General features: G+C 58.5%; 3 protein-coding genes across 9 annotated transcripts in view; 2 read left to right on the top strand and 1 right to left on the bottom strand.

Annotated features, from left to right (window-relative positions):
- Positions 1-11,087, top strand: part of CUNH1orf167 (chromosome unknown C1orf167 homolog) — a 15,689-nt gene extending 4,602 nt beyond the window's left edge. The window contains 10 exon segments of the mRNA XM_037045051.1: positions 240-429; positions 2,304-2,452; positions 2,925-3,066; positions 4,139-4,202; positions 4,434-4,588; positions 5,297-5,507; positions 6,081-6,223; positions 7,765-7,989; positions 10,191-10,230; positions 10,974-11,087. Of these exon segments, the coding sequence (XP_036900946.1) occupies positions 240-429; positions 2,304-2,452; positions 2,925-3,066; positions 4,139-4,202; positions 4,434-4,588; positions 5,297-5,507; positions 6,081-6,223; positions 7,765-7,989; positions 10,191-10,230; positions 10,974-11,087 (1,433 nt within the window).
- Positions 5,483-25,639, bottom strand: MTHFR (methylenetetrahydrofolate reductase). Of its 6 annotated transcripts, XR_005066349.1 has the most exons (13): positions 25,462-25,639; positions 23,007-23,303; positions 21,700-21,938; positions 20,786-20,896; positions 18,215-18,408; positions 17,270-17,520; positions 16,849-16,983; positions 16,473-16,653; positions 16,070-16,252; positions 15,123-15,224; positions 14,196-14,315; positions 13,293-13,844; positions 5,483-5,494 (listed from the first exon to the last, which is right to left on the bottom strand). XR_005066349.1 is itself a non-coding variant. In XM_037045212.1 (12 exons), the coding sequence occupies exons 2-12, from the start codon at positions 23,237-23,239 to the stop codon at positions 13,647-13,649; spliced, it is 1,947 nt and encodes a 648-aa protein (XP_036901107.1). In that variant the 5' UTR covers positions 23,240-23,303; positions 25,462-25,639; the 3' UTR covers positions 12,971-13,646. The 6 variants fall into 6 exon arrangements, 5 of the variants coding, with proteins under 5 accessions (XP_036901107.1, XP_036901108.1, XP_036901109.1 ...); XM_037045212.1 differs by lacking the exon at positions 5,483-5,494 and having other exon boundaries at positions 12,971-13,844; XM_037045213.1 differs by lacking the exon at positions 5,483-5,494 and having other exon boundaries at positions 12,971-13,844; positions 23,007-23,252.
- Positions 25,634-25,951, top strand: part of CLCN6 (Cl-/H+ antiporter 6) — a 32,234-nt gene continuing 31,916 nt past the window's right edge. The window contains exon 1 of one of the 2 annotated variants that reach the window (XR_005066348.1): positions 25,634-25,951. Coding sequence is in view for 1 of the 2 variants with exons in the window: in XM_037045211.1 (XP_036901106.1) it covers positions 25,865-25,951 (87 nt within the window). In the remaining variant the exon portion in view is untranslated. The other variant, XM_037045211.1, reaches the window with a different exon arrangement.

Here is a 25,951-nt window from a genome sequence, read left to right as displayed (position 1 = left end):
AAGGACACACAGTACGTGTGATTTGAGATTTACGTGCCATTGACGCTGGCCATGCAGAAGCTTGAGTGTGAGACCTGGAAGGGCCCTTAGATGTCGTTCACTCACGGGAAACTGCAGCCCAGCGCTGAGGAGGGAACAGCCAACCGGCCGCAGGCCACACAGCTGGGTGTCCCAGGTGTCCCTGGCCCTCCTGGCCCGGATCCTTCCCTCCACTGGCTCTCTATCCTCTCCCTTTACAGCCTGCCTCCCGAGGTGCCATCGGAAGGAATGGGCCAGGCAGGAGCAGAAGGGGGTCCAGAGAGAGACCTCCGGGGCCATGCGGAGCACTCGGAGCATGGGAAGGGCCCCCCAGGCCTGGAGCTCTCCTGCTGCAGATACAGCCTGGGTGGCCCCCCTGGCCCCCCAGCACCAGAGTGCCTGGCTCCGCAGGTAGGCGGAAGTAGGAGGGGGCGGAGCAGGGTCCCCCTCCCCAAGGCAGAGGCAGATGGTGGCATGCAGCTGTTGAGTTCTGGACTCCAAGTCTTTGGAGGCAAAGATGAAAAGAAGAAGTGAAGGCAGCTGCACTGAGAGCCTAAGGCCACCCAGGAGCTGGGTTGGTTCTAAGGAAAGCAGGCTGCCACTCGTCACCTGCCTCACGTGGAACGCATGGCCAGGTTGGCGGACAGACAGGAAATCAGCGGTCAGGAAGGGCGGGTGCAACCCCCCCCTGAGTTTGGTGTTGTGAAGGGAAGGAACACAGATCTGTAAGAGTTTTTTTTCCTTTGTTAACTCATTAATTATGGGACGTTTTTATCTGACATGGAAGTAAAGAAAGTGGCAGAACACACCTGTGTAAAGCACCGGGCTTCCAGAAAATCACCTCCTGGGAAAACTTGTTTCGAGGGCACCCCAACGACTTCCCCCTCGGTGTTGTTTTGAGGCAAATCCTAACCATCTCTTTTTTTAAAAAAGATGTATTTATTTATTTTTAGAGAGGGAGGGGAAGGAGAAAGAGAGAGAGAGATACATCGATGTACAAGAGAAACGTGGATCAAACATGGATCAGTTGCCTCTCACACACCCCCAACCAGGGATACAGCCCACAACCCAGGCATGTGCCCTGGCCAGGAATCGAACTGGCAACCTTTTGGTTTATAGGCAGATGCTCAGTCCTCTGAGCCACACTAGCCAGGGCTCAGCCATCTCTTTTAAACACCGTGACCACGAGGCCATGCTCACACCTAAAAATGAACAGTAATTCCTCAATGCCAGCAACTGTCTGGTCAGCCTTCAAATCCCCAATCGTTTTATAAGCACGTGTCTTATTATAGTTTGTTTGAATCAGGAACTTAACACAGTCCACATGTTGTAATTGGTTGATGAGTCATTGAAGTCTTTGTAAGCTATGGGTTCCCCTGAGTTTTTTTTTTCTTGCAATTTACCTATCGAAGAAACCACATTGTTTGTCCCATCGTTTCCCGCTGTCTGCATCTTGCTGATTGCACCCTTGTGGTAGAGTTTTCTATGAGAACTTTAAACAGAGGGGGCTGACCCTGACCGGAGTTCAGTGGAGGCGTGAAGAGTGAAAGGCGGCCCTGGCTGGTGTAGCTCGGTGGATTGAGCACGGGCCTGTGAAGCGAAGGGTCGCCGGTTCGGTTCCCCATCAGGGCACATGCCTGGGTTGCAGGCCAGGTCCCCAGCAGGGGATGCATGAGAAGCAACCACACGTTGGTGTTTCTCTCCCACTCTTTTTCCTTCCCTTCCTCTCTCTTTAAAAATGAATAAATAAAATGTTTTTTTTTTTAAAGAATGAAAGGTGGATTAGGATGAGAGGGAACAGCATGTGCAAAGGCCCATGAAGGCAACGTGCGGAAAACTCAGAAAGAAGTGCAGTCGAGCTGCAGCCCTGTTAGCCCGGGATGGGGGAGCTGGGGGTGGTTTGAGATGAAGTTGGAAAGGTGTGGGGGGCACCTCGCAGGCCTGGGGAGGAGCGGCTTGTTATCATCCACACAAGAGAGCTGCTGTTGGAGGAGTTTAGCAGGGGAGTACAGCAGTTTTCTTTGAGATCTGAGAAATTCACCCCAGTTCCCGCGTAGGAACCAAGTGGAGGGTCCGAGAGTGGATGTGGGTGGCCGGGTAGGAGGCTGCTGAGGCCATCCAGGCACCCCGAGGTGCTGGCCTCGGGTCCTCACAGCCAGCCCCGTCTTACAGATGAGGAAGCTGAGGCCCAGAGGTGAAGTGGCTTCCCCAGTAGTGAGTCTGACTCGGGGCAGGTGGCTGTGGCTGCCGCCTTTGTGATGAGCGCTTCCTCTCATCTCTCCCAGGTGTTTTGGGGCCCGGTACCCAGATCACCTGGCTGACCACCCGATGGGAGCCCTGAGGATGTGCCTGAAACACTGGATGAGGGTGAAGCGGCCGCAGGCCTCAGGTGGGGCGAAGGTGACTCAGCTGTCCCTCTGCCCGGGGAAGGCAGGTGAGCAAATAGCAGTCCCTCCCACCCCAGCAAGCAGCAGTCACTTCTGCTCCTTCTGCAGGGGCAGGGGGCGGGGCGTGCTGAATATGGGTTGCTATAATGGGACGTGATGGGAGTGGGACCTTTCTCAGGGGAGAAGCCTGATGTGCCTGGGGGGGGGTGTTCTGGAGGGGTCCCCAGAATGGGTCAGTCTTGGCTGGACCTCGTCCCTGCCGTAAGCTCCTCTAAGCAAGAGACTTGGTTCATCTTCCACCAGGAAGGGATACAAACCCTGCTCCGGGGGAGCTCCAGATGTGGGGGACACATGGCCCCCCCACCAAATCCTGACAGGGGAAAATGGGATCTTTGAGTTGTTCCGGAGGGGTGGGTTTTGGGGTGGTAAGAGGGTGAAGCACCCATGAGGGAAGAAGTTCCAAGGGGCAGAGGGATGTCCCTGGGGACAAGGCTGATTTGTCTCTTGATTGCTTCTCAGACAACAGGGCCCTGTGCAGCTCCACCCCTGGAGGGGCCACATCCCATGGCCTGGGGGTGGGTGGCCCCGGCCCAGGGGCCGCCCCAGGAATGAGACCCCGGGCTCCCTGCGGGAAGCCCGCCTCCGACCGGCCCTCTACCAGGTGCCGCTACTCTGGAGGGTGGGGCTCTCCCAGGGCCAGTGTGCGGAGCAGGTGTGGGTGTCCACGGGTTTGTGGCTTGGGGTTGGGCCTGGGGGCACAGGGGTGGGCACGTGAGCAGCGCTCAGCCTGAGAGGAGGGTCCCAAAGGGAACAGGCCCCTTCCTGCTCCTCCCAGTGGCTCCAGGATGGGGCCTGGTACAGTGTGGTGCCCAGTGGGTGTGGGGCCAGGGGAGGCAGCCCAAGGACACTGAGTCACTGATTGAGCAGAGAGCTGTGGGGGCCCTGTGGGGGCCGGGGGCACAGACACAGGGTTCTACCAAGGGGGCTGGAACCTGACTGGGAGTTTGGTTTAATGCCCCTCCCCCTCCCCAGCATCTAGAATCGTCTCTCCCCATCTCCCAGCTGGGTGGGGGCCCCCTGGTGTCTGTCTCCTGGTCATTGTCTCCCAGCGCCTTGCAAATGCCCAGTTGGTGGTGGGCGTGGAATACACACTGCAAATGAATGAGTGAAGGAGCCTCTATGTCCCTGCCCCCAGCTGCCGAGAAGCAGAAGCTCAGAGGGGCTGAGCAGCTCGCTTTAAATCGCACTTCGATTCAGAAGCCAGAGGTGGGACTCAGAGCCCAGGCTGATGGTTCTCTGTGAGGGGAGCATCGGAGTCAGGAGGGGCCAGCTTCCCGGACACGATGCCGGGCGGGACGTAAGCCAGCAGTGGCGGAGTTAAAAGTTCTGTCTTTGAAAGCTGTACATCTGACATCCAGCAGCCCCAGTTTCATTCCTCATCAGCTGCAGGGCCCCCACCCACCCTGGGAGCCCCGCAGCGGGGTGATTGGCACAGGTGGTGCTGTGTTCTTGGTTTCAGCTGCTCAGGAGAGGCATCCTGGGGACTTTGGAAAAGTCAGCAAGCCCAGGCCGCACCTGGACTGTTAGATCAGAATCTTGGGGTGGGGCCCTGGTGGGCATTGGTATTTCTCAGATTCCCCAGGGGCCCTGGGATGCGGCTGGTTTGGGAGGTGGCGGTGCAGAGCTCTGGCCAGCGGATGAAGCAGGGGCTCACCTGTGTCCCCTTCCTACAGCTCCATCTTCCAGGGCACACAGCAGTGGATGCTAAGATGCATTCTGAGGGTGTGGCACTTGACGGTGTGGGGTCCAGGCACCCTATCAGACAGTGCCAAGACCACCTGGGCGCCAGAACCACTGGGCAGCATACCGGGAGGGGAGGCCTCACTGGGCTGCAGCCCACCCTGCGGCTGACTGGAGAAGGTGAGGGGCAGGGTCTAGGGTGGGCCAGGGTGGGTAGGGGACAGGTGGGAGGAGAGGGTGGGGCTGGGCAGGGGCCGGGCACCCAGGACTCCACACCCCCTTCCCCAGGACTCCAGTGCCCCCGCCCTCCTGGAGACCCCTCCGCTGAGCTTTCTGTGGGCAACTAGGTGGTGGCAGCAGGGGCAGTGCCTTCTGTTCTGGTAGGCGCAGGCCCAGCAGTCCCAGGGTGCAGCAAGGTGGCACCAGCTCACGCTTCAGAGGCGGTAGGGACCCTACCCCAGGACGGGTGAGCCACGCTGCTCACTACTCTGTGGGTTTACCGTCTCCAGAAGGCCCCTTTCCCATCAACCCTTGACCTTCACAGCGGCATCCCCTTGGGGTCTGCACCCCAGAGGGCTCCCCTCTCATGCCCCAGTCAGTTGGCCCCCAGACTCAGATCCTCTCAGCTCCTCCAGGGGAAGGGTGAAGCAGTCTCTTCTCTCAGAGATTTCAAAACTGTGGTCCATTCATTTATTCATTCACAGCACAGTCCTTAAGTCAGAATATGTGGGTTCTAATGGCAGCTTTGGTCCTCACTGGCTGTGTGATCTCGGGCAAGTTGCTTAACCTCTCTGTGCTTCCATCTCCCCATTTGTATGGGGGTGATAATAGTACCCACTTCAGTGGGAATCAACAAGGTGGAAGCACATAATTCCCCAGCAAAGTGCCTGGCACATAGCAAGCAGTCCACTCATGGCTCAAACTCTCATTCGAGAGGTTGAGCACAGGACCTGGCATTGGAGGTCTGGGGCCCCATCTTATCCCCATCACCTGTCATTGTGCCCCTCAGAGTAGTGTTTCAGCCCTCCAGCCCCCAGCACCCCATTCTCCCCCAAGATGGAAACAGGAAGAAGAGTTACCCCAATTCCCTCCCGGCTGGTCTGGATCCTGGTGGCAGTGACCATCCTCAGGGTGGACACTCCCTTTCCCAGAGTTGTCCTCAGCTGGCACCACTGGGCCATGGCCCAAGGGGCTGGGAGAAAGCTGGTTGCCCGCTGGCCCTGGGATTGGAGCTGCAGAGCTGTGCTGGGCCTGTGGCGGTGGCGGCTGGAGCAGTGGTGGGAGGCAGAGCAGCGGGAGCAGGAGCCGGCTCCGAGACAGGCGCAAGATGCCCTGCAGCACTGGCGGTCCTGTTGGCAGAGTGTGTGGGGGCCTGCGATGGGGCACCAAGGGGGAAGGAGGGCCAGGCCCATCAGGGAGACCCAGGAGTCCTGATAGGACTCCAGCACAAGGTTCAACAATGACAGGGCCCCCACAGGGCATGGCCAGGACCGCATGGACACTGGTCCCCAGGTTCATGTCCTCACTTCCATTTCCCAGCTGTGTGGACTTTAAACAAACTACTCCGCCTGAGTCTCACAGGGGGATTGTGGGATCCTATGAAGCAATCCACCCACATGCCTGGCTCAGAACGCAGCTCCTAGTAGGGGTCTTGTTTATCTGCCTCCTCATCCTCCTCACCTGGCTTTCAGGAGTCACAGGTCTGAGCACCAAGTTGTGGGATCCTCAGAGCCCAGCACAGGAGGTGGGGGGCACCGGGGGGCATTTTAGAGGTGTCCCATTACACCAAGACCTCATATCAATGGGCCGGGGAGGGGGTTCGTTGCTCTGGGAAGCTCATGTGCTATGCACAGGAAACAGCTGCTTCTCCACCCAACTGTCCAGTTGCCCAGGAGGGCTGCCCAGTGCTGACCCTACATCTCTCTGACCACAGAGCAGTAGTTCCTGCATGAAGAGTACCAGAGGTGGGTGCAGGTTTGCGTCCAGGGCCTGCAAAGAGCCGTGTTCCAGAGCTGGCTGCGGGCGGCAGCTCAGGGGAGACACAGGGTGGCCCGGCCAGAGCAGCTCCTGCTGCAGAGGTGGGTGGGTGAGCTCAGGATGGGGAGGGGGAGGTGCAGGGTCATCCCTACCCCTGCAAAAATCGGGGAGAGAGCCCAGGGGCTGGGTGGCTAGGTTGCATCTGCAGCTCTAGGGGAGTCCAGGCTGGAGGCCTGGGACCTGGAAAATGGCAGGTGGGGAGTGTGAAGGGAGACCTCACCTGGAGCCGTAAAGCTTCGACCACCCCTTCCATTATCTGCTTCGTTCGGGAGGGCAGGCCCCTCATCCCACCTCACCTCGCCCTCCCAGCCAGGTCAACCCCTCGGTTTCAGAGCACACAGTTAAGACACGAAGCCCTCAGACGTCCATCCTCACCTGTGTCCCAACACCACATGCTGTTTGAGGGTCAGCTCAGGAAAGTTCTGTCTACAGGGGCCAAGAGGATGAGATCTCAAACAGAGGCGTTCTGGTAAAACATGCGCATAGTTTGTTCATGCACAGTTGAAAGCAGCGAGCACAGGCCCTGGCTGGGCAGCTCACTTGGTCGGAGCACTGTCCCAATACACCAAGGTTGCGGGTTCAATCCCCTATCAGGGCACATCCAGGAATCAACAATGAATGCGTAGATAAGCAGAATAACAAATCGATGTTTGTCTCGCTCTCAAACAAAGCAGAGGCCACAGGTGACACATCCTCCTGCTGTTCAGTGACAGATTTGCAGATGTTCACACCGTCCCCACAGCCCGTGCTCCACTGACCGCAGAGTGGCTGACCCCTGTGCTTCCCATCTAAAGGCTGTGGACATTTCCCAGCCCCTCAGGGAGCGGGAGACCCTCTTCCCCTCGCTGACCTCCTGCCTCGGAGCAGGCTTGTGAGGGGAGGCAGGGGCAGCTGTCCTAGGGCGGCTGTCCGCCAGAGGATCTGGGACTTGAACCCTCACCTGTTGGGTTCCCTCTTTCCTACACCAAGGCCTCAAATGAAGGCCAGTGCTTCCCCCTTGACTCATCGGTCCCTGCATTTTTAAGGCTCAGGGTTGTATATGAAACCGTGTGTAACTTATAAGACTTTGTGGGGAGATTATGGGTGTAATTTTGAACACATGTGACTTTTTTTTTTAAGAGAGAGGGGGAAGGGCCCTGGCTGGTGTGCCTCAGTGGACTGAGCAGCAGCCTGCGAACCAAAGGGTCACCAGTTCAATCCCCAGTCAGGGCACATGGCTGGGTTGCAGGCCAGGTCCCTATTGAGGGGTGTGGGAGAGGCAACCACATGTTGATGTTTCTCTCCCTCTCTTTCTCCTTCCCTTCCCCTCTCTAAAAATAAAATCTTGAGGGGGGGAGGGGAAGAGAGGAAGAAAGAAAAGGAGAGAAACATGGATGCGAGAGAGAAACATTAATTGGCCACTTCCCGTACACACCCCAATGCAGTCCTGAACCTATAACCAGGAGTCCCATGGGACTATACCCAGCCAACTGAGCCACACTGGCCAGGGCTGAATAAACGTGAGTTTGGGTTGTGACAGCCCCCGATCCCTCCTCTGCCCATTTGGCACCCACTTGCAAGCCTGGTGTGGACCTGCAACAAGCGCAGGGATGCTCCAGGCCCAGGGTCAGGCCTTCCAGGGTGGACTGAGGAGAAGGGTGCTGGGGGCTGCATTCACCACGTGGTGGGAAACCCAAGCGGCCACAGCCTGGACACGGGCGCGCAGCACCACCTGGGCCTCTATTGCCCACTGGAGGAGCCACGTGTTGGGTGGCCAGGCAAAGAAGCAGCTGAGGAGGCCCCGGGCCCAGCAGGCCTTCGTAGCATGGTGAGTGGCCCTGGGCCAGTGCTGTGAGGCCCGCCAGCAGGCAGAAGAGAGAGCTCTGGCTCAGGCCTGGGTGGCCCTGTGCTGGACACTGTGGGTGCCTGAGTCCCACCTACATCAGCTCAGCCAAGCCACGCCAACCAGAAGCTGAATGCCAGGTGGGTTCCCCTGGCCTGAGGGCAGCCCCTCACTGTGCTTCCAGCTTGGGCCTTGAGCTCGTCTGGGGCAGGGTATTTGGTGGCTGGTGCCAGGGCTCAGGACACTAAGGGTGATAGGGAGAGGCCGTCCTGGTCATTGCAGTTGGTGCTAGGGCCAGAGCCCAGCTCCGCACTCCCCAGCTGTGTGACTCGCCTCTTGGGCGAGTCTGACTTTAAAGATCCAAGGAAAATAACAAGCCTGTTTTGCAGGGTGGCCCAGAGATTAATGAACATAAACATTCAGCTCAGAGCCAGGGCCAGACACTGAGACAGCATGGGCTCAGTAAACCAGTTCCCGTGAAGAAAGGAGAAGCAGAGTGTAGTTGGCAGGGCGTCCTTTCTCTAAACAGGACGCTTGTCCCTGTTGTGTGAGACTGTGCTGCTCTCCATGCCCATTTTAACCTGTTTTCTTCAGCAGAGGGCTGGGGGGAGACGGGGAGCAGGGCTCAGGGCTTTGCCTGCAGGCCTCTTAAGGAAGGGCACTGGCTGGGGCTGGGAAGGGCTCCCTGCAGCTGCCACAGAGCCCTGGCCCTGACAGCCTTGGGTGTGGGCTCCTCCCTCTCCCCCAGGGTCCTAGAGGCCTCTTCCCTGTGAGCCTCCGAGGGTCCTGTGCAGTGGGTTGCCAACACCCAGCCCCAGCAGGTTGGGCACAGGCACCTCCTGTGGACCCACTGGGCCCAGTGTCAGACAGCACTGCTCAGAGTGTGGCCAAAACTGCGAACAGAGGCCCAGGAGACCAGCACAGCCCATCCCAGGCCCAGGGCCGAGCACAGGCACTGGCCCAGACAGGCAGGCAGAGGGTGCTTCCTGGTGCCGATAGACACCGCAGCCCCAGGGAAGAAGGTGAGGTGGGGCCCAGGTGCAATAGGGGGTCCAAAAATGAGTGGAGGGCCAGTGGCCTCAGAATCAGCTTGTTGCGGCTCATGGCAGCCAGCATGGCTGGAAGCTTCTGCAGGGGCCCCGCCGCCTTGTGGACAGCACCCCTCCCTCGTGCTCAGCCCGCTGGCTCTGGAAGACAGCCGACTCCAGTCCATCGGCAAACATTTTCTGGGCACCTACTGAGTGCCAACCCAGCTCAGGTCTGTTGCACAGACAAATGGCACGGAACCTCACAATGTGTCACGGTGCAGTCTAGCATCAGGATAGCAATGTGAGGGCAGCATCATTTTTTTAAATTGGAAAAATGAAGCATGCTCGTCACAGAAAAATCAGAAAATACAAATGAAAACTTTTCTTTGGAAACATTCTCCACCTGAAGATAACTGCCAGACGCTGCAGACCAGAAGCCGCTGGTTTTGAGACTAGCAATTGGCGGCAGAAGCTTGACGGCCTCACAGGAGGGAAGAGGCCACAGTGAGAGCCAGGCACAGGCAGTGACAGTGCATGGCGGCCCAGGGACATGTCACCATGGCACTCACAGCCCCCGTCCTGGCCAGGCCAGGTCATGTTCCAGAAGATGAACTGACATCAAGAGTCCTGTTTCGGAATGCCAAGAAGTAGCTAATGGACTCTAGAGCGTCTAAGAAGAAAAGATCTTTTAAAATGGAATGGGTAGGGAGCAGCTTTGGTTATTTGCAGAACCCACATTGTCAGCGTGGGGCTGTGGCAACAGCAGACTCTGGGGCCTCAGGGTCTTTTATCTCTAGATCTGTGTCACAGGATGATTTTGCTTTTGGAGTATGTTTATAAACACTTTCACTCTATTCCTATCGGCAAAGGCGGGAGGGGCTCCCACTTACGATAGAGAAACTGAGGCTTGTAGAAACCGGGTCAGTGCTGGGAATGGGAACTGGGGTGCGGAGTTCCAGGCCCCCCTTGCTCCCACGTGATCACACGCGCCCAGGCAGCCCTCCCACTACGTCTGGTATTACTCCGACTGGTGGTGGCACAGTCCCTGAGAGAGCCCAACGCCGGTGTGAACAGTGGCTGGGGGCGTGGGCTCTGGAGTCAAACCCCTCCTGAGAGGTGGGGCCTCAGCCAAGTGACTGAACTTTTGTGACCCTGCAGTGGGAGAGTCATACCCCCCTACAGGCTGTACCTGGCGCAGGTACGCTGTCACCAGGTGGTAGCTATAATCAATCCACCCCAATGTTTGAGTCCCCAGCCACATGGGAGGGTGTGGGGAGAGACCGTGGTGTGGGGGGAGGGTCATACTCCTCGTGGGCACCTTCTCTGTCTCTGGGAGTCTCAGGGCTCACAGGTGAAGGTGCGGTCACATGAACTACCCCACGTGTGCCCACACAAGTAGGAGACCCCGCTCCCGGGGGCCGGGGGCAGGGCGGAAAAGGAATCCGGCCAGGTCACCTGGGCCCAGGAAGGCCACGCCCATTGGGTTCAGGTTTTCTTCTCTGGCTGTTCCCTCAGAGCCGTAGCCGCAGGCCACAGGGCACAGGGCACAGAGCCCAGGCTTGCCAGCTCCACGGGCCCCACACAGCATCACAACCTCGGCAGACAGAGAGAGAGCAGGGAGATGCCCTGGCCTGGAGTAAGTAGACCCGCCCCTGGGGAAGGATGACTTCCGAACTGCAGGGTCACTAGGCGGCACGGGCCTGGGATGAGCTTCTGCTCCTCGGCAGATTTCTCCTGTGTATCTCCTGCATTTCCCCACCTGCTTCCTCTTCTGGAGGGTCTCAGCTGGTTTCAGAAAGCAATACATCCTGCCCCGCCCCACCTGTTAGTTCTTGGAGGCAGAAGTTGAGGGCCTGGGGCCTGAGCGGATGTGGTGGAAGACAGGGCACAAAGCTTAACTCAGCCCCCTTTTCCCCCCTGCTGCGTGTGCTCAACTTCCAGGAGCGGACTAGGGGGGAGTTTGCCCTCCGGAACGAGTGTGTTAACATCGCCGAACTCTATTCCCCTTTCCAGGCCACAGTGCCGTCCACCTCTGGACACAGTGGCCTGGACTGACCCACTGGGCCCAGGGCCAGCCCCCTGCAGGACCAGGAGGGGACTGCAGCTCTGAGGCCAGCACCCTCACAGGCAAGGGCCAGAGGGTAAGAGGTGGTTGGGGTAATCAGCTGTGTGGAGAGGGTGGGGTGGGCGGCCCTAGGCCAAGGGGCTTGCCTGAGCGTGGACAGCACTGGGCCTTTCTGGCCAGGGCTCATCCCCGCAGGATCCTGGACGAGCGGGCCCAAGCCCACAGCTCGGCCCTCTCTCGGAAGGGGTCATGGTGTCCCTGACTGTCAGGACACACACAGGGCCTCTCCCCTGCCCCCAGGAGGAGACACCCGTGACAGTGGCACCAGGAGGCACTGCTCCGCCAGTTGTAGGCCTCCCAGCAGACCAGGGGCCCAGCAGCGACATGGCAGCGCTGGGCATCTGCTCAGGGGGCGGAGGAGCTGGGGCGCTCACTGGTGAGTGGGGAGGCCCCAGCCTCACTCCGGTGTCCCTTCTCACTGTAGTCTCAGCCCTAAGCCCTAGAATGCAGTGTTTCAAAGTGGGGTCGTTGGCCTGCTCAGTCTGAAACCTGGGGACAGGCCCAGGAATCTGCACTGTTCACATACCTCAGACAACACCTTCCTGGTCACATCCCTTCACCCCCGTGCCCCAGAGGTGCTGGGGGCTGCGGGGAGCCCAGGTGCCTGAGGCAGGAGCGGCAGCAGGCGAGTTTGGGGCCTTCTCACCCACTATCCCCACAGCTCGGGCAGGGGCCTGGCGAACGTGGCGGCAGGGGGTCACGCGGCTGCAGGTGGCTCAGCAACTCCAGCAACGAGACAATGGCTGGGTCCTTTCTCAGGTACCAGTGGGGTGGTCCTCACCCCCAGCGGGCCTTTCCAGAACCAGTGCCATACCTGGACATTTCTGAGCTCAGGCCTCTCCTCTCGCCACCCCAGGACCCCTTCTTTCACAGGGGAGGAGGGATCAGTGTGGCTGGGGAAAGCTGCTTGGACTCTGGAGCCCTTAATGTGGCTGGTGGCCATGTGGCCAGCCCTGTCCTGCCCATCACTCAGACTGGGAACAAGCTCGGCCTGTGCCACAGCTGCCACACATGTGGCCTAGCCGGCCATGCAGGGTATGGTCCCTGAGTGTCCCTTCCCTGACTGCTCTGGGCATGGCTTGCCAGATCACCTGCTGGGTCTAGCCTGAGCCTATGCATTTGACCTGGGGCAGGGTTGGCTGCCTACCTGCCTGGGGCAGAAGGACCTTAGTCCCTCAAGGGACAGAAGGAGCTGGACACAGTGTAAGCCTAGCACACACCACCCAGGCCTGGGAGGGAGCTGAGCAACTCTTCCTCACCCCTCCCTGACTCTAGGCCTTTGAGAAGTGGCACCAGAACCTGGCAACCAGGGGCCTGGGGAGAGGAGCCGACAGCAGCAGCCTGCAACCCCCGAGTAAGGTGGGCACCTGGAGCCCAGGAATGGGCTGGCAGCCACCCGAGCCCCTGCATGTGGGGGACTTGAGGTGGAGGACGGGCCCGGCTGCAGCTATAACTTATTTCCCTGTAAAGAACATCAGAACTGAGCCCATTGCTTCTGGCCTTTTGGGTAAGATCAAGTGCAGAGCCGAGCACAGCCTCCCCGGGGAGGAACTGCGCCCCACTGTCCCAGGAGTGCGGGCTCTCCGGCCACAGGGCACACGCCCCCCAGCCTGGTGATGGAGAGAGGAGCACTGGGGCTCTGGATGACACCCCAACTTCCTGGGGAGCAGTGCCAGGCAGACAGACTGCAGGGTGGGGTGCGCAGAAGGCAGAGACGAGCCCCGCCCAAGCAAACCTCACCTCTGCCCCTGGCAGTGATGGGCAGGGGGAAAGGGGAGGCCGGGGCTGCGCCACGCACAAAGGTTCAGACACCTTAAGAGGTACTTGATCTCTTGAGCCACTATTATGCAGTGACAACCAGTTCGAAAAGCAGCATTGCAGAGAGGAGAAAGCCCAGCCGAGCTCTCAAGTGGAAGGAGGCAAGAAATGCTTGTGTCATTAGGCTTCAGCCCCAGACCCAGCCAGGGGCCTGATGCCAGGTGGTGTCTGCCTCTTCAGTCACAAGTAGGAAGTGCCCAGCTGCCAATGTCTTGGAGGTGGAAGGGGGCAACATCTTCATTTTGCCACAGCTCTTTGGCAACTCCACAAGTGCCTGCTGCCTGTGTTCGCTTTGCCCATCTTCCCTAGGCCCCAACTCAGAGGGGCTCCTAGCAGAGGGCTCAGTCAGCAATAACCAGTCTTCTCCCTTCTCAGGGAGATGGTGTCCCACCCACTGTGGCCCTCTGCAGGGGGAGGCACTCCCCACAAAAGAGCAAACTCTTCCGGCTGAGCAGGGAGCACCACATTCCCATGTGGGGCTGACTCAGGTCCAACCAGAGCCCAGAAGCCCTACACCGGTCTAGCTTCCGCTCCATGTGGGGGAGTGGAGCCCGGGCTTGGGGAGGGACAAAGATAGGGGTCCCCAGGAGAACCAGTCCTGGAAGGAGAAAGGTGGGACACAACCCGCCCTGGGGATGTCAGGGTGCGGAGTCACGGAGCTAGTAACCCTCTCATTCCGATGTGGGTCTGTTGAGAAGTTCAAGTGTGTCTTCTAGCACCTGCCACAGGCAGCTGTCCAGCGGAAACTCATTGTCCACCAGGTTGACGAGGAAGTAGTTGTCGTGGATGTGCTGGATGATCAGACGGGATGGGGACTTCTCGTCGTACAGCTTGCCCCACTGCTCGACCCACAGGGCGAAGGCTTCGTCCTGCACGTGCACGAGCGCAGGCGCAGACACGGTCACACACACAGACACACACACAGACACACACACAGACACACAGGCAAGGTTAACAGGACTGCCCTTGGGTCAGGGCTCCATGCCCCGATCCACAGAGCCTCTGCCACAGCCCAACAGCACATTCCCAAGAATAGAATAAGGCCCACGGCCAGTGCCACCTCCCACTGCCCTGCCCAGGAATAAACTGTGACGCAGCCAGAACGGCCCGGTTTGCCAGCTGTGGGGATGTGGCTTCCAGCTACACCCTGGGGACCCAGCTGTACTGCCTGTCCAGGGCTTTCCACATGGGCAGGGCAGGCTGGCTCCCAGCCCCCTTACCTTCCAGAACATGAAGCTGACAGGATCCACCACAGTGGGCTGGATAATCTCCCGCCCAGGGAAGATGCCCCAAGTGACAGCGTTGGGCCGCAGCTCAGGGGCATTGGTGATGTTTTCACCCTGGGGGTGGGGGGAGAGGGGAGGTCAGCGCAGATGCGACAGAAACAACTAGAGCCTCTTACTGCCCAGAGAGCCCCGCACTCCACACCCTGCACGGCCCCACCCGCCTACTCTGTAAGCCGAAACCTAAAGGCCATCTTGGACATTTCCTTCTTCCTCTCTACACCTCCATCAGCTCCACACCCAGGAGTTTCACTTGCTTCCTCTCCAGTCTGTTTCCTCATGTCCAGCCCAGCCGTGCTTCCCTCTGCTACTCAAGACTACGCCGTGGGCCTCTGGCCCCCGTGTTCCAGACCTGCTGGTCATCGCTGTCCACCGTGACCTGCCCAAAATCAGGCTCAGAGCCAAGTCGCTCCACTGCCAGGAAAGGCTCCCTCCCACCCTTGGGGAAAACCCAAACTCCACGCAGGACCATGGAAATCCCCGCCCCCTCAGTCTCACTCTGACGCCAGTGAGTGCTGCACCCCCGGGCCTGCAGACAATGCCTTTGCCAGGAATACCCTTCTCCTCATCCTAAAAATTGAGGCCACACAGGACCCTCCAAGGAGCTTTCTGTGACCTCCCAGGGTCCCGAGCATCCCATACTGAACTGTATTGTCCTAATTAGCCACCAAAGGGCCTTCCTCACTAGCTGAGGAGCTCCGAGTTGGGGCCTGGCTACGTCCTCGTGTCTGTCTGGCACAAGACTCGGCTAGGGCCAGGACGCAATGCCTGCTGAGGCAGGGTGGAACCATGGCGGCCTCTGGGCTGGCACACCACCCCATGGGCACCAGCTCCCCGCCCCCCCCCCCCCCCGAGCTGGCCCACCTGCACATCCACGATGTGGTAGTTGACTCTGAACTCATACTTCTTCAGCACCTGAAGCAGCGCCTCCACCGTCTTCCGGGAAGTGAAGAACTCCAAGTAGGCCTGTGGGGGAGCAGGTGCCCATCACACCACCCCAGGTCCCTGCAGGCCGCTTCCCCAGTGCTCAGTGACACCGGTCAGATGCCTGCCCCTCACCATCCCCAGGGAGGGACCCACACGCACAGGTGCAGCAGGACACAAGGCTTCGGGATGAGTGCCGGCCACAGAGATGGAACATAACTGTGGATTGGCAGATGCACAAGCCAACGGGAGGGGAGCAGGTATGAGGAATTTCTCAGCTGGGCAGGTCAGACAGACCTCTGCCAGCCCTCTTCCAGTTAGGGAAGGCCGTGGAGAAGCCACTCCAGAGGCTGTGGAGGGGGCCTGGTTTGGCAAGCAAAGGCTTGTGAGCGAGGCCTGCCACATCCCAACCTCCCCACCCACTGGGCGGTGACAGTGGCTTTGAGGGCTTCTCTAGCATCAGCTGCCCAGCGGAGTAGAGCTGGGCGCACTTCAGTTCATTTGCTCGAGGCCCGCAACACTGCAGGGCGGGCCCTGTCATCTCTCTGTCACAGGCAGGGAGGCTCGGGGGCTCAGCTGCTGGGCTGCACCAGTGACAAACAGCAGAGGGGGTCCCACTGCAGCAGCCCCAGGACAGAAGTGTCAGCTGAGAGAGCAGCAACCGCTCCCGTGAGAGAACTTCCCACCTTCTCCCCACCTGCTGCTAAGCTTTCCGCACTCTCCCCAGAATGCAACGCGACACCTCCCCACCCCAGAAGGCCGAGGTGCAGAGCAGTCGTGGGACCCGCCTGCGGGGATGCTCCTGTCCATGCCGGTCTGCGGCCGCGCAGCACGAAGGGTCCCTGGGTGCCAGTCAAGGTGGGGTAGCCCTGTGCACTGCTGCATACCTTCTGGAAGACATAGCCCCCGCTGGGGCCCCAGCCCACGACGGGGTCGGAGGAAGGCTTCCCGTTGACCCGGGGCTGGGAGTTGATGGTGAGAATGCCCTGCTGGTTCACTCGCAGCAGCTCCTCCTTCATCAGGCTGGTCTCAGCTGCCAAGGGCTCGTCGTTCCAGGGCAGGCGAGTGACCTGCAGAGGGGGAGCCGGGCTGGGTGACAATCAGATCTAGCACCCTGGGTCCCTCCCTCTCACGGCCATCAAAGGTCCTGCTTGTCTCTGCTTCCGTAGGCCCCTGCAGAACCTCAGGTGGGGATTCCCTTTGCTGAGGTGCCACAGCCAGGCCAGAGAGGGAAGGCCCACAGGGAGGCATGGCCAGGGGTGTCCGGGGGTGCCCCCCAGCGCCACTCACTGGATAGCCGTTGTGGTTCGGCTCCCCCGAGAGGTAGCGCACGAAGACGTCGAAAACGCTCTCCTCGCTGGTCAGCTGCTCCCCCCACATCTTCAGCAGCTCCTCCCGGGGGGCCTTGCTCTTCAGGTAGAAGAGGTAGTAGTCCTTCAGCTCCCCGAAGGCAGGAGAGGAGGAATTGCCCCTGGCAGAGGACGCACCCAGAGGTCAAGGCACACTCCTGACCTTGGACTCCTTACAGACAGTTGTCCCACAACTGCCGAGGGGACCACTCCTGGGACTCCTGTCCTTCAGGGATCAGGTAAGCATGCAAACTCCTCCCACCTTCTGCCTCCCAAGAAATCGGACCCATCTGCAAAGGACTATGTGCCGGCCTCACCAGCGCCCGTTGGGGAACTCATCCCAGTCCTGGGTGCGGTAGATGTAACTCTTTGGTCTGGAGGCCCAGAAGATGGGACGCACGTCTTCCTTCCGGCGCTTGGGGTGGGCACTGAGAGCCCAGGGTAGAGTACGCCTGGGTGAGAATGGGCACAGAGAAGGTAAGGGATTGGCTAGAGGGAGCAGGGAGGAGGAACCCACTGAGCCTGGGTTCTTCAGTCTGACTTGGTAACACGGGTGCACATGAACTTCGTGCTAAGACTGGAACCCTAAGTGTGCCGACAGCCTTGGCAGACAGCCCCCTGCGCCTCCGGGCGGCTGGCACTGCCAGGGCACGTGCTTCCTGTGAGTCCTCTCTGACCGCCCGCCCACTGCCTTCCCTCTGTGACTCCTGGGCCTGAATTGGGGGCCGCTGGCCTCACCTGGGTTCCTCGGTCCACATGCCCAGGCGCTTCAGCACCTCGGTGGAAGCCTTCCAGCGGTTGAGGGTGTAGAAGTGCAGACCTGGCACCAAACCACTTGCCAGCAGCTTCTGGCACAGGCTCACGGCCTGCTCAATGCCATAGTTGCAGATGGCATCGTCATTGTCCTTGATGGGCTCGATCACGTCCTTGATGCTCTGCGGTACCTCCAGCTTGGACAGCCTCATGAGGTGCCGCAAGGAGTGGTAGCTCTGTCCGAGACACCGGGGGCTGTGGGGCCACGTCCCACCCCGCCTCTCACCCTACTGACCCCCTTCTGCACCACCGGGACTCCTGGCCAACAGCAGGAGTGACCCAGGAAAGCCCGACCTTACTGTATGAGGACGTTTGCCTGGTCCTGCTTTTCCTACTCTGCAGAGGACAGCGGCGGCTCAGAGCGTTCCTGCCACTGGCCTGAGCCAGCCCTCGGGGCCCAGTGGTTCCCAAGCCTCCGGGGTCATCGGAATCAGCTGCAAAACTTAAGAAGTAACATACAAATTCCAGGCCCCACCTCAGATCTACTAAGTCAGAACTTCCGGGCGTGGGATCTGGAAGTCCATCTTTTGAAAAAGCTTGTCAAATGATTCTGATGACAGCAGAGTCTGGGAGACACTGACTTATAAAGGTTTAGAGTGAGAGCTGTAACAACCCCTTGTAGTGACACTTAAGCTAAAGTGCAAGAAGCCCCTCCAACAGGTGCTGTTGCTGTTTGGGGGTGGGGGTGGGGATAAGAGGTAACCAAAATGGGGGGGTGAGACATTTTGCAAGGAGCACCTGACAGGAAATCCAGTGAGTGTCAAAGAACTTGACCACGAACTGAGCGCCTCACCCCGGGCCCTGGCCTGGGCAAGGATGGGGTGGGGGGTGGGGGTGGAAGGGGTCCATCAGCCCTCCTGGGCCCCTCACCTGAATAAGGAAGACCCCGGGGAGGATGGGGCAGGTAATGCCTATCTCGGAACAAGCCTTGACAAAGAGGAAGAATGTGTCAGCTTCAAAGAAGAGCTGGGTGATAATGAAGTCGGCGCCCGCGGAGACCTTCTCCTTCAGGTGCTCCAGGTCAGCCTCAAAGCTCTCGGCATCAGGGTGGCCTTTGGGGTAACCTGTCAAAGGGGTGACAGTAGGGAGAGGCTGGCTGCACCTGCTCCAGGTGAGCAAGGAAGAAATCGGAGAGCTGGAAACAGTGTCCCACCTCCGCGGTTCTGGACTCGGTCCAGACACGGTCCCAACACTGCAGCACGGACTGGTGGGAGGGGCGAGTGGTTGGGCTCACAACTGACGTGCCCCCTCAGCCTAGAGATGACCTTTGGTGACAGGTGGCTTACAGCCACCCTCCCAAGAGTGGGGGCGGACTGCTCTAAACTCTCCGCACTGTCCTATCTCGGGTTCCCTGCCACGGGCCAGGCAAACCAGGCCTGTCCTTCGTGGCTACGGAACAGAGGAAAAAACTACTACACCCGGCACAGTCGGGCACGCTCGCACTGCACCGGGCTCCAGGCGCTGGGTCACAGCTGCCCTTTCCGTTTAACATGAAGACGGCTCAGAGCTCCAAGACAGTGAAAAGTCAGACACCACATTACACGAGAAGGAACTGAAGAAAGCGATGCTTTGCTTAAAGAAAAGAATCCAGAGAACGTGGTGACTATTTCTAAATGACCAAAGGCCCCTCATGGGGAAAAAGGGCTCACCTTAGTCAAGTTCCTTATTAGTCCTGTTGCCTGAGGCTTCTGACGGCAGAACCAGGACCAGTTTCAGGGGCTGCCTGACGCCGGACCACACAGCCCCACAAAATAATATGCTCCTGGAGCATGAGAACACTGGGGCAGCCAAGATGGACCCTGGGACTGCCTGGGAGGTGGGAGCAGACATGCCCTGGGCTCCTCACTAGCTCTGGAAACTCTAGGACCCCTTCCTGAATGCACTGTCAGCCCAGCCTGCACAAGACCACAAGCTGCAGGCAGCTGGCCTGCAGCAGCCTGTGCCCAGGGAAGGACCCCAAACCAGGCGGTGGGGAGGCCCGGGACCCAGGCTGGTGGGTCGCCAAGCTGCTTTTCTGTGATAAGGCAGTTTCATTCTTAAGAAACCGCGAGTCATGAAAAGTGGGCGTAAAAACTACTGTTTTAAGAGCTGAGGTATGGGAGAAGTAAGCGCCAGAATTACACTTTCAATCACAAGGCCATTTTTTCCAGTAGGAATTTCAGAAACAAAGAGGCTTTAATAGCTGAAACGTTATGGCTATAAAACCTTGACACCACAAACAAATGTAGCATTTGCTTACAGGTGGATTTGTTCGGTTCCTTATATTCTTTTCCTGTCATGGTCAGCTTGGTGCTTTCCAGTCCACTGATCCTTTCTCACCCACTGAAGAGGGAGCGATGCACAAAGGCACACAGCAACTGTACGCTCACAGCTCTGCCGGTTTCCACTCGTGACCATCTAACGCCCACTGCACATGTGCACACCCCCAACTAGCTGACCATGCCACGGCCAGCGTGAGCAGTGACCACCCGAGCACTCAGAAACACCTGCCCTGTCCCTAACTCTGCCCAGACTCGTCCACGCAAACACCCCTGTTGACTGAGCGGAGTGGAAGTGTACACGGGGCTTGGGACTAAGTCCAAGGTCACCTGCGACAAGCAATTTCCTTGAAGCTGTATGGCTTATTTTTGAAAGTTCAGATTGCTTGGCTGTTTGTTTTTTTAATATAAAAAATATAATTTCCCCTCAATTATTTGAAAAAAATGTTGTCCCATGGAGCACTGCCCCGCCGCACACAGCCCCCATTCGAGAGGCCGGGCACCCAGCCCTGGTGGTGGGCAGAGGAAGGAAGGCCGCCCCACCCATTTCCAGCAGGCAGACCTTGCTTCCAGGTGCAGCCAGTGGTGCTGGAGCTGAGCTCATCTGGCTCTGTCTCCTGAGACTCTGGAATGGACATTGAGGGCTGTCAACCAGTCTGGGCTCTTAGCCAGAATTGACCAGGAGCCCTCAGGAGCAGATGCGTGAGACGTACGCAGCAGGAGGAAGAGATGGGGGTTCACGCCCCCCGACCAGGGGCCAAACCTGCAACCCAGGCAGGTGCCCCGACCAGGAATTGAACTGGCAACCTTTTGCTTTGTAGAGGGACACCCAACCAAATGAGCCACACCAGTCAGGGCTTGATCTTAGGTTCTGAGAGACTCTACCTCCTTAATAAACATTCCTCTTTCGTTTTAAAGAAGAACAGGCTGGGAAGCAGGCTAAGAGTAGGAAAAGGCAGAGCGTCAAAAACCAGAGGGGTGGGGTGGCCTGGGCGGGTAGGTGGCAGTGACAGAGGGTGAGTCAGGGCCTTGTTTCACTCGCCTCTGCACTGCCCTCATCTGGCGCAGGCCCGAGCAGCGCTGGGTTACTGGACCCTGAACTGGGCACATACAAGTGTGCCTCTCGGGGTGTTTTCGTTCCTTCCCCTCTGTCCCCACCCACTGGGACACTCCAGCCGCTCACCTGCCACACAGATGTCAAAGTAGTCACCGAACTCGCTGCGGATGTGCTTCACCAAGTCTGTAGCATAGGAGAGACCTCCTTCCTCCTCCTCCCACTGCTCACCTGTGGGGTCTGGGGGTGGTGAAGGTCACAGTCACTGGGGCTCACTGACCTCCAGGGAGCCGTTCTGTTCTTACTCCTACCCCTACACATGGATCTGTGAGCTCCTCAATGGCAGAACCCTCATGGTATTCAAACGGACGGCTCCTCTTCCTAGCACAGCACTTGGTAAACCGTGAGGGAGGAAGGTGGAGCCCAGGCCACCAGACGTTTACTGAGCCAGGCACTGGGCTGGCAGTGGTGAGCAGGGGACAGCAGGGGACAGGTGGTGCGCTTAGTTTAGCCTGGAGCGTCTGAGCCCCCAACCCCCACTCAACTCTGGCTGCGTTCAGGCACTGTCACCCCAGCCCACTGCTCACCCTCCCACCGCCTTGGAGCTCCTGCCTCCCAGGAGAATTTCCTACTCATCTCAAGTGAGACATGGTCTTGTGGTGACGAACACAAGGCCACAATGCCCCACCCCTCTGGCTCCTTCTGCCCACACTCGCGGCCCCAGGCACAAGCAGCCATCTGCACTTCTGGGACAAATGCCAGAGCTGCCGTCTTCGGGGGGCGGAGAGCTGGGGCAGCCAGCGGTGGATGCAGCCACGCCGCCAGGGCAGCATGTTATCGGGCCCCAGCTGCATCCCTGGCTGAACACGGGGGTCAAGGGGTCAAGAGGTGGCTCCGTCTGGGCTGTGCCTATGACTGCTATCAGCAGGGATGGGACCTTCAGCATGCTCGGTGTGGGACCCGGAGAAAAGCAAAGGGCCATTTCAGGGACAGAAGAGGCCCTCGGGAAAGCAAGACCCCAGAGAGTAGTGTTGGCTACACACCTCCTCTCAATGCCAAGATGTTCTTCAGGCCCAGCCGCCTGGCCTTGTGCAGGTGGCCCGTGATGGCCTCCCGGCTCTGGCGGTAACAGGTCATGTGCAGCATGGTCTCCAGGCCACAGTAGTTCACAGCAGTGCTGGCGATGGTCATGGAGGAGGTCTCCTTGTCTGAGCCAGGGTCTTCGGCTGGGCGCCAGGTCACATCTATGAACAGGGGGCCGCCGGCCCCCATCTGATCAAACCTGTAGGGAATTTCTCTCTGAAGAAGGGTTCCTGGGGGTACACCACCCATCACCACCTTCCCATGGGGTCCGGAAGTTAGAGAAGCCTCACGGCAGGTGGGATCAGACTACCATGCACTCCTATCCTGGCTCTGCTACTTACTAGCTGGGTGATCTTGGGGAAATCACTTAAACTCTCTGAGCCTCAGTTTCCTCACTTCTACAACACAACAGAGAACAGTATGACAGATGGCCCCCCCACGGCCCTTAGAACAGTTCTCAGCTTTTACAGGTGAACTGCTGTTATTATGATTACTACTGTTGTGGAGACCGTTTTGCATGAAAGTGGTACCGCAGACTTTTCAAAGTGCGTGCATATTTTTATCTTGGTTGAGTGGAGTTCAATGGCCAAGGGCTGGCGAACCCTCAGTGCAGCAGGCAGAGCCTCCCTCTAGGAACAGGAAAAAGAGGGTCAGCAGACCCAAGTTTCTACCGTGCTCCCTTCTCCCCAGTCCTGCGCTGCAGCTGCCAGTGCTGCGGAGCATGGCGCAGAACTAGACCCCCGCCATGCGCGGCTGCTCGCATGCGCTGGGTCGCAAGCCATTTTATGGTGCATTTAAACATCCTGTGCCTTCAACTCCAAGCCCCGGGAGTGAAACATGAGATGCACAAGTGGTAAAAAAGCATACACTTTAAAAGAACTGCAATCCATAAAGTGCTAATGTAATTCAGTTGGCATTTCTAGATTTCAAGACACATAATCCAAATTCCTAACTTGGTGGAAATGTCCTCCGAGCTTCTGCTTTGTGACTTTCTACACTGTACTCATGATCCAGCTTGAATGCTGAGAAATCAATTTCTAACCCATTGAAGAGTGTGTTTAAAAATCTACATGCTTGCTCGGGAGGGACTTCTGCTGACTGAGACGCTCTGGATCAAGTGACTGAGCCTGCATTTACCCTTTCCTGTCCCCTCTGGCTGCCTTTCCTGCAGGGTCACAGTGGCCCTGCGTGCGGTGGGGCTGAATGTCTACCTTCTCCCCCACCCCCCTTCTAGTCCAGCCCACTCCTGAACCTTAAAGACACTCACAGTGCGATGAGATTGACAGCTCCCTGAGCCATCCGCGGAGGGAAGAATTCTAGAGAGAACCACTTGTCCCCAGATTCCATCCTCCGCTTCATTTTCTCCCGGAGTCTCTCACGCCGCTCGGGGCCCAGCCCTGGTGAAGAACCTCTCAAATTGTCCTTGGAGCTCTCCATGCCACTGCTGCCGCTCTCCAAGTGGGCGCTGGGGCCGCCATTCCCTCTGGGTTTGTTCACCATGGCCGAATCCCTGCTGCACAGGGTGAGGGCAAAGGGTGTCAGGAGCTGGCAGGCAGCAAAACCCCTGAATGGCAGGGTCAGGTGAGAGGTGCTGCATTTCCACGCAGGATTAAGGCCGATAAGGGTGAGCGTGCCCCTGGCTCCACACACCACAGCTCAAAGCTTTTCCTTCCGCAGTAGCCTGGTTCCCTGTACGACAGCCCCCACCCGTACAGAAATATGCTGTCAGCCCTCGGATTCTCAGTGACAGCTACCTGATGGAGGGGGGCACTGACAGGCTCACAATACCAGCTTCCAAAGCCTGCATTCCTAGGGAGGGGCAGCAGTGCCCGGCTGGGAGGACCTCAGGTTTTGGAAGGTCCATCCCGGCCAGCTTGGACCGAGAACGGGCTAGGAAGGAGGAAACTTCCCCAGCCCTGTGTTTCCCTCAGGGGGTGGAGCAGTGACTAAGGAAAGGCTTACAGCTGGAGCTGGGGCCCACGTCAGGGGCGGGGCGAGAGGTGGGGGCAAGGCTTCCAGGCAAGAGGGAGGGCTGAGGCGCTGGCTGCCACAGGCAGAGGGAAGGAGGGGAACTCTGGCCAGACTGCAGGGGTTGGTGGGAGGAGGCCCAGAGACTTTCAGGGTCACTGGGTCTGTCTCCAAAGAAGGCATGGAAGGGCGTGGTCCTGCGGGGAACATTTCCTCTCCCCCAGAACAGTTTGTGTGCAGGATGGACAGAGTGAGGGATTGACAAATTGGCCAGATTTCTCCCAAGTTCTCCGAAAAGACCTGGTCACGAGTTATAAGTTGACACTGGGTTCTAAAAGTAGCCAGACCCAATTCAGGAAGGCCACGCATTTATCTCCAACTTGGAACACAGGCTGCCTTCCAGGCACACCACCACTTACACACACCCCTGAAGTCAGTTAAAGTAATGACAGTGACGGCACAGCCACAACATCCGAAGTCCTGAGCGGTGGCAACCACAGGCCGGCCAAGAGAGGGTGGGCACAGTGCCAGTGAGCAGATCAAGTGGGACAAGTAAGACCAATACTTAAAAACGAAACAAAGCACTACTCATGCCCGGCTATGTGCAAACGCACAGTCCTGGAAGCCCAGGGAGTAGTAACATGGAGATCAGAGGGACGATCGAGCCAAGTTCATTCCTTTTGAGGAACATCCACTGGCAAGCTGCTCTTAACCTCTTTGGGGTCCCAGAGTCTTGAGAAGCGAGACCAGAAACACACACACAAGTGCGTGTTTTCTCCCCCCCAAACACACACAAGTGCTCATAACACACAGCGACACATCCAAAGTCAAGGAGCCAGGACCAGACTCAGAACACTTGTGCCAGCGTTTTCTCTCTCTAGAGACCCCCATTTTGATTCTGACATAAAATTCCAGCTTCTCAGTGAGGATGATTATTGGAAGTCAGAAAGAGGTGAGTGTCAAGATCAGCCTCCCTGGCCCTTCTTAGGAATTCAAGAGTGCCTACTGATTGTCTCCTGAAACAAAATTAAGAGGGGGGGGCGGGGGGAGATGGAACCAGCGACAAATTATCTGCTCTTTCATTTGTTCAACAAAGAGTTACTGCCTTGCCAGGCACATGCCCTCTTTCACTCTGCTTTCTCATGCCATTATTTATCCATCTTAAGCTGGACTCGCACAGCACTCTGGGTTGTAATTGTGGGTTTGAAGGTAGTCTCAGAACTCCAAGACCAGGGCGGTGTCCTGCCTTTGACAGGTACCCTGCTATTCCAGTGACTGGCACAAGGTAAGGTGACAGCCAGCAATGCGCGCCAAAGGGGCCAGGCGCTGTCACTCCGATCTCAAAATAACCGACTGCCATTTACTGAACGCTTACTTAATCGGTGCCACTGCACGCCCGAAGAAATTGGCATCAGGGGGGCAGAAGGGCCAGCGGCCCAAGGCTCTTCTACAGATGCTCGGCGAGCAGGCAGGTTTAAAGGGCTGGAGCCGGAAAAACGCCTTCCGCGCCCAGGTGGCTCCAGGGCCGTGAATCGGGTCGCCAGGTCATTGGGCCAAGGGAGGGAGCGGGGACTCGGGTCCTGGGGGTGCTAGGTCACCACCTCTGTCTCAAGGCCGCCTCATCCTCGAGCCAGAGCCCCCATCTACAGAAGGCAGACCGGCCTCCATCGCTCTCCGTGCACAAATAAGTCCCCGCCCCAGGTGGTGGTCCCCGGATGCCAGGTCTCTCTACCCGACAACCCCAGGCCACTCACCCTGCTGTCGCGGGTGTCTCAGAGCACGCGCGCCACTCCCAGCTGCTTAGCCGCGGTGGAGTTGCTTGCGGAGGGGGCGGGATGCCGGGAGGAGGGGCGTGGCGCGGGAGTCGCGTGGCACTGGAGTCTGTTGCTAAGGGAGGCGGGACCAGAGGGCCGAAGCCACCCTTAGGGCCGACCGGAAGCTCCGCCCCTAACATGGCCGCGCCCAGTCTTCTCGTTTGTGGCTGATCCGCCGCCCGTCATGTGACGCGAGCCCTCGTCCCACCCGTCTGCAGCCATTCCACGTCTGTCCCCAAGCTCGGGAGGGCCACGTGACCCTCCGGGGGCCTGTCACGTGAGGCGCAGATCTCGGGTGGGAGGGGGTTGGCAAAAGGGTCCAGAGTGGCAATAAACGAGGAAGATGGCGGGGTGCAGGGGGTCCTTGTGCTGTTGCTGCAGGTGGTGCTGCTGCTGCGGTGAGCGTGAGACCCGTACCCCGGAGGAGCTG

The sequence above is a fragment of the Sturnira hondurensis genome, unplaced genomic scaffold, assembly GCF_014824575.4.
Source record: "Sturnira hondurensis isolate 20B ecotype Veracruz unplaced genomic scaffold, ASM1482457v3 Scaffold0004257, whole genome shotgun sequence".
In the NCBI taxonomy this organism is placed as follows: domain Eukaryota; kingdom Metazoa; phylum Chordata; class Mammalia; order Chiroptera; family Phyllostomidae; genus Sturnira; species Sturnira hondurensis.
The sequence above is the reverse complement of the archived record's forward strand: the minus strand, read 5'-3'. Positions and strand labels throughout refer to the sequence as shown.